General features: G+C 41.6%; 1 protein-coding gene across 1 annotated transcript in view; it reads left to right on the top strand.

Annotated features, from left to right (window-relative positions):
- Nucleotides 1–2,801: 2,801 nt before the first annotated feature.
- Nucleotides 2,802–19,246, top strand: part of BCKDHB (branched chain keto acid dehydrogenase E1 subunit beta) — a 406,073-nt gene continuing 389,628 nt past the window's right edge. The window contains exon 1 of the mRNA XM_007951268.2: nt 2,802–3,006. Coding sequence (XP_007949459.1) covers nt 2,802–3,006 — 205 coding nt within the window. The remainder of the gene's footprint in view (nt 3,007–19,246) is intronic.

Below are 19,246 nucleotides of genomic sequence, written 5' to 3'. Positions count from 1 at the left end.
GAGAAGGATGTCATGCTTGGTAGGGTGGAGGGTCGACGAAAGAGGGGGAGGCCTTCAGCGAGATGGATTGACACGGTGGCTGCGATGATGGGTTTAAGTATAGCAGGGATCATGGTGCTGGTGTGGGATCGGGCAGTGTTTCGTTCTGATGTGCATGGGGTCGCTATGAGTCGGAAATGATTTGATGGCACCTAACAACAACAACAACATATCTTTTCCTATACCCTGAGTCTAGGAACACCAACCTGCTCTCTTGTCCTGGAGTGCAGTGTTTTTTCATGTCTGTGTTTTTTTTTCCGTCTGGAATACTTTTCCTTACTAGCTTTCCTGGTAACTTCTCATCTTTTAGATTCCATTCACTGTTATTTCTGGAAGCATTCTAGATTGTCACAAGCGGTGTAATTTGTTTTATTTTTGTGTTTCACTATGTTTACAGGTTTTTTTTTTTTTTAAACTTTTTATTGTGATTTGGGTGAAAGTTTACAGAGTAAATTGGTTTTCCATTCAATGATTCACACACATTTTGTTTTGTGACATTGATTGCAATCCCTACAACCTACTGTTTCTTGTTCTCCAAATAGGGCATGGGGGTGGTGTCCTCTGACCTCTAACTTCACAGAGGGAGGCAGAATTACCATCAGCATCAGCAGCCCAAGGCTGGTTCCTATTAGGGGGAAGTCAGACATCCTGCCATCCTCCAATCTTTTTTTTAAAAAACCAATTCTGATACCAACTCTCCTTCCCACCGCACTCTTTGTCTCTGCTGGGTTTGATAATTTGTTGTAATGTCCACATAGAACTCAGACAATAGTCATGATTATGGGGCTTATTAAGTAAGCAACAAATTACAATTCAGATTCTGGAACATTCAAGATACTATTCTTTGATCAGGACAGCATCCCTCTGCCATGCCTGCAGGCACACCTCTCCATGGCCCTTAGCCTCTTTGCCAGGCCTGTGCCCTGCTTGCGCAAGTGTTACAAAGCTCCTTCAGCTCTGCCAATAGGTGTACCAAGGTACACCCCACTCTGCCAGCAAGCCTTCTGCCCAAAGGCACTCAGCTTTCTCATTCCGTGGGCTGGCAAACCTAGTGCGCTATTTTGTGCTGATCTCTTGCTTCTGTTGGTTCTGCTCTCGGCTGTCTCTCTGCTCTCAGTGTAGGGATCTCAAGTCTAGGACAAGCTCTACTGCTGCTTCTTTTCTCTCAAGGGGAGTGAGATCCCCCTTTCCACCTCGGTTGTTGTTGTTATGTGCTGTCAAGTTGGATACAACTCATAGCGACCCCTCCTTGGGTTTCCAAGGCAGTATCACTACGGAAGTAGATTGCCCCCATCTTCCACCTCGGAGATGGCTCATTTTAAGCCTAGTCAGATAGCAAAACTGACCAATCCTCACATTAGGGTTCCATATACCTTATTTGTAAGGTCCCATCCTCTCAAGGGGGCCGTGCACCTTATTTGCATTATTAGCAAGCTATCTGATCCCTCTGGTAGGCCACAAGCACCTTACATTTGCATAGTTCCACCCAATCTCTGGCAGGAGTCACAAGGACTAAGGCTAAAAGAGCCATAACAAGTAATTCACTGCACCATGCAGCCTAGTCAGACAACAGGAGTCGGCCCCTTTCCTTGCCTGTTCTCTTACTCCTATTCTTCTTTCTCCTCCTCTGCTTTTCTGCAATATCAAGGATGGGTTAGGAGACCAGGAATAACAGAAGAACATTCTTTTCCTCTGCCCCTCCCTCTTCATTCTATTTCCTTTCTCTTTCTTCTTCAAGTTGTTTTGGGTCTGAGCTTTCCCATCTTATAACCTTCACGTGATGGAAATACTTTATTTTTCTCTCTGTGATATTTTGATTTTATAATGATTTATAAAGTCATAGAGAAGGAATCGCTTAAAAACTTCGATTTTTAAAAAGAATATTAAAAAGGTTGGTTATCATAAATATATATATTAATTCAAATTCCCAGGTTCTTAGGCTAATGAGAGTAAGCCTTTTAGGTGATTTTCTCCGGAACTGGGGAAAAATGCATATGAATTCCTATTAAGGGGATTTGGGGGATGAAATCTAAGTTTACCTCTTTCATGCTCTTCTAAATCCAGAAAAAAAAAATCAATAAAAAAATATATACATCTTATTAAGCATTTCAGAGAGTTTAACTAAGAGTGGAAACTTTGAGCAGTGATTCCAGCAGTTGTCGGTAATTCACAAGCGACAGCCAAGGCCAATTCCTTAGTATGCCCCACTTCTAGGATAATAAAGGCAAACACTGTTGTTTTGTGCGGTCCAATCGGACCCAACTCCCAGCGACCACTCCTTAGATTTCCGAGGCAATACCGCTACAGAAGTAGATTGCCTAACCTTCCTTCCGAAGAGTGGCTGGTGGGTTTTGAAACGCCAGCCTTCTGGTTAGCAGTCAAGTGCCTTAGGCACTACGCTACCAGAACTCCTAGGCAAAGACTATCCGACAGTACTGAACACTACATACCTGTTCCGCAGTAACCCACACACAACGCTGACTCCGGAAAGGCTCCACCCCCGGGAACAACCAACTCTATTGGAGCTCAACCTCCCAGCCCACACCCGCCAGCGATCCATATTCCGCAGGCGCACAACCTGCACCAGCAGCTTGGCGGTTCCGGTCACCGTCCCCGCCCCCGAATTCCGAACTCCGATTGGTCCGCTGCACTAGACCTCCCCTCAAGCCCGGCCAATGCGGAAGCCGCCTGAGGTGCTCGGCTCTACCCGCCCGCAGCGTGCAGTGAGCCGCGGTGCCTGCTATAGCGGGTGGCAAGTCAGGATGGCGGCCGCTGCAGCAAGGGCGTGTTGGCTGTTGAGGCTCCATGGGGCCGTATCTGAGAGCAGATGGCTTCGGCTCCGTGGCGCAGGGTTGTCGCAGGCCTTCCTGCAACCCTCCTCGGCCGGCGCGGGCTGCGGGGAGGCGGTCCAGAGGCGGAAGGTTTCTCACTTTACTTTCCAGCCTGACCCGGAGTGCCAGGAGTACGGTGAGCCCGGGGCTGCCCTGTCTGGTCCCGCTCATCCTAGACTCCCCGGCCCGCGAGCGCTTGCGATGGTGCAGCAGCCTGTTCCGTGAGGGGGCGGGCAGGCTGAATTCGCACCCGGGCCTCAAGTCCCGCCCTGCTATCCAGAGCTCGCCTTCTTAAGTATCTTGACGATGGTTACCTCCCGGCTCTTATTTTGGGGCAGCCCCTCTGTACCCTCGAGGTGGGTGAGAGGTGACACTGCTGTCTAGAAGGGCCCGAGGGTGGAGAGGATGTGCCCAGAGAACGCCTTTCTTTTTCTGTCCTTCATCCGTGTTTTATCATCTCAAGCCTTAGGTGTCGCAGCTTGCCTGAGGCTAGATCACTAACTTGAGGCAGTAGTAGAATTTGAAGGAAAGAGAAAAAAAAATCCTTGCCACTGACAGTTAAGAAGCCAAGGGATTAAGTAACTGAATTGATTTTGCCAAGGTCACAGAACAGGTTCTTCTTGGGAGTTAGGAAAGAATCTAGTTTTCCTATTTGAGCCTAATACTGAGCTTATGAGGGGCTGGGCTGCCACCTTTCCAAGGCGGGTAATTAATGAAGCATTCTAGTGCTTCAAACGGTAGGGCACCTATGGATGTTCTGTGCAGTAGCAAACCCCTCACAGTGTGACAATTGCATGACTTACTGTTTCTTTTGTACATTTTATCTAATCTCTGAAAGAACCAATATTTGCCATCAGAACAAAATGAAATAAGAGAACAGTTACCTTTTCCTGTCCGATAACATCTCATGTGTTAGAACTGACATTATTGGAAATATGTCTTGTGAATAACAGCAGTGAACTTTATTGAGTGCTTCCCACTGAAGGTACTGTGTTGAGAATTTTGCATTCAAATCTCACCCAGCTTTGGAACCTCATTTTTCAGATTCTAGAGCTTCCATTCTAAATGATTGGGTGGAAATACATGTAGAGGTAATTTACTAAGAAATGTCTCAGTTTTGTGAAATGGTAGTTAATTATGAATAGCAATGGTGAATAGCATTTCACCAATAAGGTGAACCCCATATTTCATCTTCAAGGAAACCAGTACCTTTAGTGCCATACTGGAGAAATGGTGCACAGGTCTTCTCAATTGAAGGGGTTCAATACTTGTTAAATGACTAAGATCTAGGTAAATGATGTCACACTTACATATCTGTTCTTACTGTAGAAATAACATAAGCACATTAAGATAATTTGGATAATAGAAAAAAATTGAAGTTATTTATAATCCTACTGCTGTAAAAATTGCTAATGTTTTGAGATGTTTCTAGTTAAATATATTGTCTGTAATTATAACTTTAAAAATAATTTTGCATTATTTTATGAGAAATATTTTCCTATATTGTACATTGTTTCTATAACCTACATTTAGAAGAAGGCATGTTCTGGGGTATAAACACTGTAACTCAGTAGTTAAAATCTTGGCTCAGGACTTGGATAGTCTTTGCTTTGCCACCTGTGACTTTGGGTTAATCACTTAACCTCTATAAACCTCAGTTTCTTTATAAGTAAGAGGGTTAAATAATAATACCCTATCTCAGAAGGTTGTTGTGAGGATTAACTAAGATATCTCTCTGTAATGTTCTTGACACACTTTTGACAACTAGGAAGCACTCACTCAATAAAAGGAAACGTTTAATAATAACTGTTCCATTTTTGTTGTTTATAGTTTTACAGCACTATGAATAATGGGACATGAGCATTTCATGCATATGGCTTTTTTGTATCTGAGATTATTTCTTTAGGATAGACTCCCAGAGGTGAGATTTCTGACTAGTAGATATGAACGCTTTGATGGATTTCTAATGTATAGTCCAAATTGTCTGTTTATATTCCTACCTGCTGTGTAAGTGTGTGAATATTGGGTGTCACACTAAAATCACAGGTATGTACATACACATAAAAGTTGCCATTTTAACCATTTTAAGCATATGACTTAGTGGTATTAATTAAATTCACAGTGTTGTGCAACCATCATCACTATCTGTTTTTGAAATTTTTCATCACCCTGAACAGATATTCTGTACCCTTTAAGCACCTGCCTGTCTCTCCCACCCCCAGCCCTTGGTCATCTCTGATCTTCTTTCTGCCTCTATAAATTGCCTATTCTAGATATTTCACATAAGTGGGATCATATAATATTTATCCTTTTGTGCCTGGCTTATTTCATTTAGTGTAATGTTTTCAAGGTATGTCCATGTTAGCATGTATCAGAACTTCAGTCTTTTTTATGGCTAAATAGTATTCTATTATATGTATATAACACATTTAGTTTATTCATTCATCTGTTGATTGACACTTGTTTGTTTTAATTTGCATTTGGTTTGTTTCTGTTGAAGAATATTTTCCCATACATTTCCTCACTAGATTTTTTTCTTTTTTTTTTTTTTGTGTGTGTGATTGAGTGGTGTTCCATGATTTTGCCTGTTTTAAAAGTTGTACTCTTAATATTTTTTGTATCAATACTAATCTGTCTACCTTTATGAAACACCTGCTTTATTCCAAGTGTCATGGTAGACATCATTCTATTATCCTCACTGTAACCGTTGAGCTAGACAGTATTATACTAATTTTACAAATGAGAAAACAGAGGCTCAGTATAGTCAAGATATTAACTCTCTGCCAGCCACAAATACTTTTCATTCTTTTATTTTGGTTATTTTGGCACATAAAAGGACTACTTAAATAGAATGGTGGTTAGGGTAGACTCTGAGGAGGTGATAATTAGGCTGCACTGTGGGGGGACTCACCATTGCTGAATTGAATCCGACTCATAGTGACCCCTCCTTGGGTTTCCCAGGTGGTATCACTATGGAAGTAGATTGCCCAATTTTCCTGGTGGCTGGTGGATTTGAACCACCAGCCTTCTGGTTAGCAGTCAAATGCCTTAGGCACTGTGCCACCAGAACTTCTTTTTTTTTTTTTTTTTATTTTTGGTGGAAGAATGATAGGCGCTCTAGTGGCAGAGTGGTTAAACCATTCCACTGCTCACCAAAATATGGACAGTTCAAACCAACCAGCTGCTGCATGGGAGAAGGATGAGGCAGTCTGCTTCCATAAAGATTTACAGCCTTGGGGCAATTCTACTCTGTCTGTGGGATTGCTATGAGTTGGAATAGATTCGATGGCAGTTTTTTTTAATGGGGGATTATAAAGAGTCAGCTCAGCAAAGGTCTTGGGGAAACATTTTTTCAGGAAGACACCAGGAGGAGCCAGAGAGCAAAGGCTGTGAGGTGGGATGAGCTTGTGTTGTAGGGTTTGAGAAAGCCATTGTGATTGGAGTATCCTGAGTAGAGGGAATTAGACATGTCTCCTACTTTGGACACGTTATCAGGAGGGACCAGGCCCTGAAGAAGGATATCAAGCTTGGTAAAGTAGAGGGTCAGCAAAAAAGAGGAGTACCCTCAATGAGATGGATTGACAAAGTGGCTGCAACAGTGGGCCCAGACATAACTTTGTGATTATGAGGATGGTGCGGGAGGAGGCAATATTTCATTCTGCTGTTGCTAAAGGGACAGGGAGGCAGCATCTTTTGAACTCCTCTAACTACACAGAGGAAGACAGAATCACCATTTCCAGCCCAAGACCTGTTCCTGTGAAGCCAGACATGCTGCCACCCTCCAGCCCTCTTACCAACCTTGACACCAGCCGTCCCTCTTGTGGCACCCACCACCTCTTTGCTGGGTTTGACAATTCTCTGCAGTGGCCACACAGAACTCACAGATTATGGGGTTTATTAGGGAAGCAACAGGCTATAACTCAAGTTGAGGAATGCGCTCAGGATACAGTTCTTCAATCAGGGCAGTATCCCTTTTGTTGTGCCCTTAGACATGCGTCTCTGGCATTGGCCTCTTGGCCTGGCTTCTGCCTCTGTGGGCCAGGTAAGCCTGCCACACTGTCCTGTGCCTCTTGGTTCCATTGCCACCATCTCTCAGCTGGGGATCTCTCTTAGCTGGGCGTCTTTCTTATCCGGGCATCTCTCTCAGCTGGGCGTCTCTCTCAGCTGGGCGACTCTCTCAGCCAGGTGTCTCTCTCTCAGCCGGGTGTCTCTCTCTCTCAACTGGGCATCTCTCTCTCAGTTGGGCATCTCTCAGCTGGGCATCTCTCTCGGCTGGTAGTGAGATTCTTCCCTCTGCCTCTAGGAGGGCTTATTTTAATCCTGGCAAGGTGGCAGAACTAACCAATCCCAACATCAGAGTTATACACACCTGAAGAGAGCGAACTTTGCCAGAAGATTACTTCCTGCTGCTCCTACAGAAATGCCCCAGGTGGATGACTTTAACAATCAGGAAATAACCGTAGTTATTTCTGTGTGGTTGGTGGGATTATGGATAAAACAGTTCCTGAATTGCTCAAGGCAAATTCCACCATGGAGTTAATTGCCAGTCTTATATGAAATAATTACTATCAGCTGCCCAGCCAAGTTGACAGATATTTGCATGGTCCCACCCAGTAATCTGGTGGGAGTTACAAAGACTATGGCTAGAAAAGCCATACCATGCAACTCACTACACTACAGTTGTATACAGGGTTGCTATGAGTTGGAACCAACTTGATGGCACCTAACAACAACAATAACATGACTTCCTTCATACAAGATTGTCTATAAAAATTTGCTCAGTGCACTCCTAATGGGAATAAAAATTGATCGAGATTCAGGAAGTCAATATGGCAAAAAAAAAAAGGCCTTAGAAATGTTTATTCCCCAGATTTCAGTTTTTTTGTTTCTAATAATTCATTCTGATTATCAGAGTATTCAGAAAATTTTACACCCATAAGAATGTTTACTACAAACTTATTCATAATAACAAAAATTGAAAACAACTGAAATATCCACAGGATAAAAATAAAATTATTACACATTTATAAATTGGAATGTTTTATGGCCTTTAAAGACTATTTAATAATACAAATTCAAGGGGAAAAATGAGTTAAAAATCATCTTTATAAATGAAATACACATTCGTATATATGTGAATAGGAGCGCTGATGGCGTAGTCCCTAAGACATTTGACCACTAACCAGAAGGCTGGTGGTTCAAATCCACCAGTCTGTCCTCAGAAGGAAGACTGAGCAATCCACTTCCGTAGTGATGCCTCCTCGGAAACCCAAGGAGGGGTTGCTATGAGTCGGGACCGACTCAATGGCAGTGAGTTTGGTTTTGGTTTTTTGATATATGTGAATATGTATATATGCACTTGCATGTGTATGCATACACACACACATATACATCTTAAAATACTGTAAGAAAATATGTTAAACTATAACTAGTAGTTATTTCTCTATGGTTGGTGGGATTATGGATAATTTTTATATTCTTCTATCCTTGATGGTACCTAACAACAAGAGCCATGTCTCTCAAAGGTAAAATGTGGGCTGAAGTATCTTTTTTTTTTTTTTTTTCAAGAATGAGGGTTTTCTTTCTAATATTAGAGTTTATAATATTAAAAGAGAAATCATATTAAGCCAGTAATAGAAATTGAAGTATATTGATACAGTTTGAAAATTGGGATAACATTTCAGCTAGAGTGTCAGAAATGTTCCAAAGATAAGAACTTCCAAAATTCTTATACCAGATCTTAACAGCATTAGCATGGACAAAAGGGTGGGAACAGAACTGATAAATTTGTGATCAGGAAGGATGTTCATACAACATTGCCTGAAGAACAATTAAAATAATTACTAATTTACCTCAAACATAGTTCCCAGGCTGACAATTGAGTCTGTTTCCTGAAAACTGACTGAATTCTTCAGAAGACCACAGCAACCAATGCCATACTGTTTGTCTGGATCATTGTTTGACTCAAAAGTGGCTTTTAGGAACCAGTTTTTAAAGGCTCAAGGTTCAAAAGGACACCTAAGGGCAATGGCTTGTGTGGGTTACCCCACCTAAGCCAGAAATCTGGATGCCAGGACAATTAAAATGATTTTGTTAATAGGCACTGGAACAGCATGAATAAAGAGGTTTTATAGTGAATTGGAGTGAAAATGGGAGGAACAGGAAATAAGTTTGGAAGGGAAGAATAAAGGGAAGCCTTGAAAGTAGGATCAAGTTTGTGAGAGAAAAAAACTGTCTCTAATGTGCCACACACTGTGTGAGGTATGTTGTATTCAGGTATGAATGTTGTTTTGTGGGCTGTGGAAGGCCACTGACCATTGTTAGGGAAGAAAGTAACTTGAGATGTGCTGTTTAGATGAGTTATATTATTAGGAAAATTTACAGAATGGATTTGTGAAGGGAATGTTAGGAGGCATAGAGACCAATTAGTGTGATATTGTAATTGTTTGAACTTCAAAAGTGCCAGTGAGAATGGTTGAATGTTGTGAAGAATTCGCCCAGGGATTTAGGGAAAGGGTTACCAGAAGTGATTCTTGATTCAGCCTTCGAGGCTGATAGGATGATATAGTGGTGGTATCATTGACAGAAATGGTCAATGCTGTAGAATAAGCAGGTTTTTGGGAGGAGAGAGGATGACTTAGCGTTTGGATATGTTGATTTGGCCAAGGTTTTTATTAGTTTCCATACGCGTTCCTTTCCTCATATGTATTGCCTCAGAGGATTGCTATTGGCACTCAGTGAGAGAATCTGTAAATACTATTGCTTAGTATCTGTTACAGGGAGCTCTGGTGGTGTGGTGCCTAAGGCATTTGACTGCTAACCAGAAGGCTGGTGGTTCAAACCTGATCTGGCACCAAAACAACTTTATGTTCAAGTTGAGAACTTTTGACGGCAGATAAGTGTCTGCATGTCTTTTGTCTTTGGAATTGCCTCCAATGTGTGCTCTTCCTCCTTTCTCCTTTCTCCCTGCTGTGTCTCTGTGTTCTGAATAGTTTTTGTTATTTCATGATTCCTAGAAACCTTCTCATGATACCCCACAGGATGATAGTAATGATAGCAGATGCTTATAGTGCATGTGTGCCAGGTCCTATTCTCAGTGTGGGAGAAAAGACTGAATGTTTCTAACGTGCCTCACCCTGTGCTAGGTGTGTTTTATTCAGGTGTGAATATAACATATCAAATCACTTAATCATCATCTAACAGTGTTGTGATAGAGGAAGTGTTATTATCCACGTTTTACTGATGAAGAAACTGAGGCACAAAGAGGTCAAACTGTTACTTTTAGACATTGAAAAATGTCACACCACTTGTAAGAGATGGAGCCAGGCTTCATTTTCAAGCAGTCTGGCTCAAGAGTTCATGCTTTTTTTAAAATATTTATTGTAATTTTTGTGAAGTTTACAGAGTGCATTCATTTTCCATACAATAATTCATATACATTTTTTTTCATGACATTGACTGCAATTCCCCACAATGTAACAGTTCTCTTCCCACTTTCTCCCTATAATTTGTTACCTCTTCCTTGTGTTTTTTCCTCCCATGCATTCCTGCTCCTTGAGCTGTCTCTCTGTGCAAACACTGCCCTTCTTTTCTCCCACAATTGATCACTCCAAGGAGTGTTTCTACGTGATGTAAATGTTTACACCATATGCCTGTCTGTTGTTTGGCTGGAAGACACAGGAGTGAGTTCAGTTCCAGACCTGAAAGATAACTAGGGGCCATAGTCTCAGAGGTCTCACCAGGCTCTATCAGACCAGCAAACCTGGTCTTTTTTTTTTTAAATGAGTTTGAGTTTTGTTCCACATTAGTCTCCCACTCTATCCAGGATCTCCTGCACCAATCCCCCTCTGAGTGGTTAACAGTGGTAGCTAGGCACCGTCAAGTTCTTCTGGTCTCATAGTTGTATAGGCTGAAGATCGCGTGGTCCCTTGGACTAATTGTTTCCATGCATCTTTGGTTTTCTTCATTCTTTGCTCTGGATGAGGAGAGACCCATCATTGCATCTAGATAGCTGCTTGCAAGCTTTTAAGATCCCAGTTGCTACTCACCAAAGTGGGATGTAGAACAATTTTTTGTGTAGTATGTTATGCCGATTGTGCTTGATGTCCCCTGCGACTGTGGTTTCAAGTCTACAGGTCTAACAACTCTCTTCATCAGGGTAGCTGACTGTAGCTAAGAAACCATCACAACCTTGCCCCTTGTCAGCTCTGCTATACACCTGGACATTCTTACAGCACGCACAAATATGCATGTAGAAACATTGTCTGCCAACCCTGTACGTGGTTATGGGCACACTCTCCTCCACCTAGACATACCTGAACATTCAGCCTATCCAGCCATCTATTCACCTGTAGATCGGTGCTTGCCATCACTCACAGTGCAGTACTGTACATGTGAAAGAGTTCATCTTTGTTGCCTAAGAGTTCATGCTTTTAACTTCTCCAGTAGGTTATCTCATTTGTAAAGTTTTCAATTTGTTCACAGAAACTTTTGCCCACTCATTCACTCTGCCTCATACTTGGCTTTCACCAAAGATACTACTTTTTCTGTATCATTTGAGCAGAGAGTGCTGTCCTTTTTCACTGTACTTAGCTTTAAGTTTCTGTCCTATGTTTATTGATGGACAGGGAACTTGATTCATAGTTTTCTCTTTATCCCATTTTTGCTGTCATCTTGGATTATTTCAGTATTTTAGAGGAAACATTGCAGAGGAAATAATATTTGGGGTTCTTGAATTTGAATCTTTACTACTTAAGGAGCCTTGGTGGTGCAATTTTACCATTGTAAGTTTTAAACTACAATTTTACCATTGTAAGCATTGTTAAGTACTTGGCTACTAAATGAACAGTTGACTGAACCCACCCAGCTGTTATCATAAAGATTATTGATGTTGTTAGGTGCTGTGGAGTCAGTTCCAACTCATAATGACCTGTGTACAACAGAATGAAACACAGCCCTGTCTTGCACCATCCCCACAATCATTGCTATGTTTGAGCCCATTGTTGCAGCCATTTTGTCAGTCCTCTTGTTGAGGGTCTTCATCTTTTTTGCTGACCTTCTGCTGTTCCAAGCATGATTCTCTTCTCCAGGGATTGGTCCCTCCTGGTAATATGTCCAAAGTATGTGAGACGAGGTCTCACCATTCCTTGCTTCCAAGGAACATTCTGGCTATATTTCTTCCTAGAAACCCTGTGGGGCAGGGTGGTTCTGTTCTGTCACATGGAGCCGTTCCACTTTCACGTGGAGTCTCTATGAGTTGAAAATTGACTCGATGACACCTAACAACAACAACAACAACAACAACTTTCCCACGTAGTGTTGTGACATTAGCCAGGGTTTTTGTTAGTTTCTATACGCGTTCCTTTCCTCATATGTATTGCCTCAGAGGATTGCTGTTGGCACTCAGTGAGATAATCTGTAAATACTAGTGCCTAGTATCTATTACAGGGAGCTCTGGTGGTTTGGTGCCTAAGGCATTTGGCTACTAACCAGAAGGCTGGCAGTTCAAACCTACCAGCCAGTCCCTGGAAGGAAGGTTGGGCAATCCTGTATCTGTCATACCAGAATTGGGCTCCTTATTTATGGGGAAGGATAACTAGTGATTTGAGTGAAAGTTTACAGATCAAATTGATTTTCTGTTTAACAGTTCATATAACTTTTATTTTGTGACATTGATTGAAGTCCCCACAATGTAACATCACTCTTCCCACTTCCTCCCTGTGCTTCCTGTTTCCATATATCCTTTTTACCTATCCCTTCCTGACTTCTGAGCTTTATCCCTGGGCAAAAACTGCTCTTTTAATCTCATGTGGCCGATTGTTCGTAGGAATGTGTACCCTAAGAGTCTTACTGTTCACCTATTGCTTGGTTGAAAGTTGAGCCACTTGGAGTGTTCATTTCTAGGTGATTAAAGACCAGAGTCATGGGGGTTCAACTAGTCTCTATGAGATCAGTAAGCCTGGTCTTTTCCATGATTTTGAGTTTTGTTGTATATTTTTTGCCACCCTGTCTATATATAGGACCTTCTGTTGTGTTCCCTTTTAGAGCAGTCAGTAGTGGTAGCTGGCACCATCTAGTTCTTCTGATCTCTGGGTTGAAGAGGCTGAGGTTTGCATGGTCTCTTAGTCCTTTGGCTTCTTTGTTTTCATGTGTCTTTGATTTTCTTCATTCTTTGCTTTCGACAAAGAGATACCAGTAGTTGTACCTAAGATGGCCGCTTGCTACCTTCTAAGACCCTACTCACTACTCACCACAGTAAGATGTAGAACACTGTCTTCATAAACTTTGTTATGTTAATTGAGTTAACTGTGCTCTGAGACTGTGGTTCTGAGCTTGCAAGCCCAGTGATTTATTACCTCAAAGTTATGGCTAAGAGGTTTTCATAACTTTGCTCCCTGTTTGTTCTAATATATGTTGTTGTTGTTGTTAAGTGCCGTCGAGTCGTTTCCGACTCATAGCGACCCCATGCACAGCAGAACGAAACACTGCCCGATCCCGCACCAGCCCCACAATCCCTGCTATACTCGAGCCCATCATCGCAGCCACTGTATCAATCCATCTCGTTGAAGGCCTCCCCCTCTTTCGTCGACCCTCCACCCTACCAAGCATGACATCCTTCTCCAGGGAATGGTCCCTTCTTACAACATGACCAAAATAGGTGAGACGAAGTCTGGCCATTCTCGCTTCCAAGGAGCATTCTGGCTGCACTTCCTCCAGGACAGATCTGTTAGTTCTTTTAGCAGTCCATGGTACTTTCAGCATTCTTTGCCAGCACCACAACTCAAAAGCATCAACTCTTCTTCGGTCTTCCCTATTCATTGTCCAGCTCTCACATGCATACAAGGTGATTGGAAATATCATGGCTTGTGTCAGGCGCACCTTAGTCCTCAAGGAGATATCCTTGCTCCTCAGCACTTGAAACAGTTCCTTTGCAGTTGACTTTCCCAATGCTACACGTTGTCTAATGTCCTGACTGCTGCTTCTGTTGGCATTGATTGTAGAACCAAGCAATGTGAATTCTTTGACAACCTCAATCTTCTCTCCATTTATTGTGATGCTGCTCATTGGTCCAGTTGTGAGGATTTTTGTTTTCTTTATGTTGAGATGTAATCCATACTGCAGACTGTACTCTTCAACCTTCATCAGTAGGTGCCTTAAGTCATCCTCACTTTCAGCAAGCAAATAATATATACATTCTAATATATACATGGATATATTTACAGCTTATATAAATAGGTATGTGGAAATATCCTCTGCCAAACTGTAGTCATAGGGATACTAGGTGGAAGTTATCTCATTGAATTCTCATAACTGCCCCATTGTTAGATGCTGTATCCCTGTTTTATAGAGAAAGAAACAAAATGTTGGCAGTTAAGTAAATTGCTCAAGGTCACATGGAGTAAATAGCATTACAGATTCCAGCGTATGCCTGCCCTCACTACACAAAACATCCCAGTCTCTCCCTGGCCCAGATTTTGTTCATTTCACAGTACATGTGAATATGTGTGAGCTTGTTTATTCATTCATTCTGTGCTTTTTAATTTTTTTCCTGGATGCCAGGTTTTGTTGTTGGGTGATGGAGCTAGGAACATGGTTGTGCCCTCATGAAGTTTGCAGTCTAATTGGAGTGATGAACAAAAAATAACAAGCAAATGCATAATTAAATCAATCTCAACTGTCGTAAGTGACTGGAAGGAAATGTTCAGGAGCTAGGAAAGAGAATAATAGAGACCTTTTAGGCAAGTCCCCTAAAAGGAAGTAACATTTAACCAAGAAATAAGGGATAAGAAAGGCTATCCAGGAGCTCTGGTAGCGTAGTGTCTAAGGCATTTGACTGCTAACCAGAAGGCTGGTGGTTCAAACCCACCAGACATTCCCTGGAAGGAAGGGTGGGCTGTAGAGATACTGCCTTGGAAACCCAGGCAAGGAAGGGTTGCTATGAGTCGGGTCTGACTCAAGGGCACATAACAACAACAGCAACATCCAAGGAGTGAAGGGTATGATGAGGGTGCCAGGCAAAGGAATTGACACATGTGAAGGTCCTGAGGTAGCAGGGAGTGTGGTTTGGTGGAACCGAGAGAAAACTTGTGTGGTAAGCCTTGGGGACAGTGGTGCAAAACGAGACAGTTGGGGTGGACAGGGATGGGATCAAACAAGCCCTTGTGAACATGATCAGGAGTGTGGCTTTAATCAGGAGTAGTCAGAAGTCTTTGAAGGGTTCTGAGCAGGGAAGAAACATGCTATGGCTTCCATTTTAAGACTTGTATTACAGCAGCTTTTTGATGAATGATTTGAAAGGGTGAAAGAGTAGAAGTGAAGAAGCAGCTGGTTAGAAGGGTGTTTTATGAGAAAAGAGATGGTGAATTCTGGAATAGGACATGGTAGTGCTAGATTTTTAAGTTGTAATGGAAGTAAAATCAGTAGGACTTGATGGATTGGATGTGAGGAATTAATAAAAGGAAGACATCAAGGATGCCTCCTTGGATCCTGTCTTAGGCACATGGGTGAAGGGTAGTGCTATATGCTAAGATGAGAAAGACTGGTTTTGAGAGCAGAGATCAAGAGTTCAGTTTTATGTTTGTTGAGTTAGAAAAACCCAAGACAGTCAAGAGGAGAACTGGGTGATTGTTGGATATAAAGGTTGGAGCTTAGAGGAGAGGTCTGAGTTGGAGAGTTACCAGCTGTATTAATACTCTAAGGGTGCTGTGACAAAATACCACAAATTGGATAGCTTGCAAGAATAGAATTTATTTTCTCACAGTTCTGGGGCACTAGCCATGCTCCCTCTGAAGCATTCAGAGGATGATCCTTTCATGTCTCTGCCAGCTTCTGTCAGCCCCAGGCATTCTTTTAATTTGATGCGTCTTCACATGGCCTTCCTTCCTCTGCCTGTCTCTCTGATTCTTCTCTTCATAAGGACACCACTCAGATTGGATTACCAAACCAAAACCAAACTCACTGCCATCAGTCGGATCCAACTCGAAGAGACCCCTCCTTGGGTTTCCGAGGCAGTATCACTACGAAAGTAGATCGCCCAATCTTCCTTCTGAGGAGTGGCTGGTGGATTTGAACCACCGGGCTTCTGGTTAGCCATCAAATGCCTTAGGCACTATGCTACCAGAACTCCCCAGATTGGATTAGGACCCACCCTGTTTCACTATGACCTCATATCAACTGCAAACATTTTAAAAAACCCTATTCCAAACAAGGTCAAGATCATAGGTACCAGGGATTAGATCTTCAATATATCTTTATATTGTTTTTTTCCATTCAGTTGTTTCCAACTCATAGTGACCCTACATACAACACATTGAAACACTGCCCAGTCCTGTGCCATGCTGGCAATTATTTATTTATTTTAAAAATGCATTTTATTGAAATATAATTTTTGTATAGTGAAATACATAAAACTAAAGTGACATGGGTCAATGCATTTTTTTTTGCAGTGTTTCCTCCCCTCCCCTCCCACCCCTAGTAACCAACAAAGAAAGTTCCCTTCCATATATAAACCTTTTCTTGACTTTTTTACAATAATGAGCTCATACTATATTTGTCCCTCTGTGATTGACTTATTTCACTCAACATAAGGTCATCCATGTTCATCTATGTTATGCGGTGTTTTGCAGATTCTACATTATTCTTTAGTGTTGCATAGTATTCCATTGCGTCTATGTACCACAGTTTGGTTATTCATTCTTCTGTTGATGGCCACATAGGTGGTTTCCATCTTTTTGCCATTGTAAATAATACTGCTGGGATGAAAATGGGTGTGCATATATCTGTTCTTGTCCTGGTTCTCACTTCTTTAGGATATGTACCTAGTAATGGGATTGCTGGGTCAAATGGTATTTCTAATTCAAGCTTTTTAAGGAATCACCATATTATTTTCCACAGTGGTTGTATCATTTGACAGTCCCACCAGCAGTGTATGAGAGTCCCAATCTTTCCACATCCTCACCAGCATCTGGCATTTTCTGTCTTGTTGAACTTTGCCATTGGTGCTGGGGTGAGATGGTATCACACTGTTGTTTTGATTTGCATCTCTCTGATGGCTAATGATCCTAAGCATTTCTTCATGTATTTGCTGGCTGCCTGAATATCGTTTTTGGTGAAGTATCCATTCATGTCTTCTGCCCATTTTTTAATTGGATTGTTAATCTTTTTATTGTTGAGGTGTTGGAGTTTTCTATAAATTTCAGAGATAAGTTCCTTGTCAGATATGTAATTATCACAAGTATGAATTTGTTGCTGTCATTTTGTTGCTGTGCTTTTTCTTGGTGTTGATTTCTTTGTTCCATATAATTTTCTGTGCTGAGCTCATTTTGTTTATGAATCATGTTATCACTTCCCTTGTTGCTATTGTTTTAGTATTTGCTAACTATTTGTACTGGTCCTCTTTTTTATTTTGGATGTGAAGGTTTATCATTTTTCTTTGAGGTTACCCTGTGATTTATAATTTCTTCCCAAATTTAGAACAGTCCATCGTAACTTGTAGTTGTCTTGACTTCCGTACCATTTAGAAGTTCTGTAACTACACAGCTTTTTCCCTCTTTTAGGTTTGTAGTTGTTCTCATTTGTCAATTGATGTCTCTGGTTCCCTGTTAATAATCTTGTAGGCTTATTTACTTTAGATATTTTTATAACTGAGTTGGTTTATGGATTATGTCATCATGTGTTTTAATGGTCAGTTGTTGTTTGCTATTGTTGGTTCTCCTTCCAAAGGACTCCCTTTAGCATCTCTTGTAAGGTTGGTCTGGTTTTCAACAAATTCACTTAATTTCTGCTTATCTGGAAATGTCCTAATCTCACCATCATATTTGAGGGATAGTTTTGCCAGGTATATATTTCTTGGATGGAGATTTTTCTCTTTCAGGGTCTTATATATACCATCTCATTGTCTTCTCGCCTGCATGATTTCTGCTGAGAAGTCCGAGCTTATTCTTATTGGTGGCCGCTTGTAGGTAACTTTTTGTTTTTCCCGTGCTGCTTTCGGAATTCTTTCTTTGTCTTTGGTTTTGGTGAGTTTGATGATGATATGTCTTGGCGCTTTTCTTTTGGGTTCTATTCTGTTTGGAGTTCATTGGACTTCCTGAATTGGGTATATTCTTGGGTATATTCTCATCTTTCATCATACCAGGAAAATTCTCTTCCAGCAAATCTTTGACAGTTTTTTTCTGTGGTTTTATTCATCTCTTCCTATTCTGGAATTCCTATTACACAGGCTATTCCTTTATATGGTATCCCACATGAACCTTAGGCTTTCTTCTTTTTGTTTTGATCTTTTTTCTGATTGTTCCCTTTCCAAAGAAATCTCACTAATTCTGTCTTCCACTGATTCAATTCTACTGCTTTACCTGTTCAATGTGTTATCTATTTCTGGAAATTTACTATTCATCTTCTGGATTTCTGTACAGATTTTGAATCATTTCTAATTTTTCATTTATTTTGTCATTTTGTTCTTGTATTGTCTTTAGAAATTGTTGTAGGATTTTCTCTGTGTTTTCCTCAATTTGTCAGTGTTTTTCTTGATCTGTTTGTTGAAGGTACCTAAATATAATTCTTTTGAATTGCTTATCAGGGAGTTTGAATGCTGCTTCTTCCTCAGGGATATGTTGTGGGTCTGTATCCTGGTCCCTTGTTTCTCCTGCTTTATCTTGCTTCTTTGTGTGGACTGTGATGCTCTGTTGTCTCCAAGGCATTGTGATGTTTTTGTGTTTATATTTAATTGGTGATTGTATGTTGGAGTGACTTGCCCACAATTTTTGTTTTCTTTGCATGTTACCTGCGTAAGCAGGGTACTATGCTGTGCTCCTCTATGTGCTACTTGGCAGCACTTATACATTCACTACCTGTTCCTTCTGTCCTTGGCAAATGGAGCCTATTCTTAGGTCCCTGGACTCCGAATCCAACATTTTTTGAGGGACACAGTTCAATCCATAACACTAGCATATGTTGTTGTTGTTGTTATGTGCCGTCGAGTCAAACCTGACTCATAGCGACCCCTCCTTGGGTTTCCGAGGTAGTATCACTAAGGAAGTAGGATTGCCCAACCTTCTTTCCTAGGAGCGGCTGGTGGGTTTGAACCGCCAGCCCTCTGGTTAGTAGGCAAGTGTCTTAGCCACTATGCCAGAGCTCCCCACTAGCATATAGATGGTTTTAAAAATCACAGCCCCAGGGTTACAGGTAAGGAGAGACAACTCAGGGATGCCCGAAGTAGCAAGCGGGAAGAGCAGGAGAAAGGGCATTAAAAGCCAGGAAGCCAGAGAGAAGAGCAGTCAGCCGAAGGGATTAGATGAGGAGAGGCAACTCAGGCCCACCCAGAGTAGCAGGCCGGAAGAGCAGGAGAAAGGGGATAAAAAGCCAGAAACCCGAACAGA

This window comes from Orycteropus afer, unplaced genomic scaffold (assembly GCF_000298275.1).
Source record: "Orycteropus afer afer isolate SDZICR_OR568_19922 unplaced genomic scaffold, OryAfe1.0 scaffold00011, whole genome shotgun sequence".
NCBI lineage: Eukaryota > Metazoa > Chordata > Mammalia > Tubulidentata > Orycteropodidae > Orycteropus > Orycteropus afer.
The sequence above is the reverse complement of the archived record's forward strand: the minus strand, read 5'-3'. Positions and strand labels throughout refer to the sequence as shown.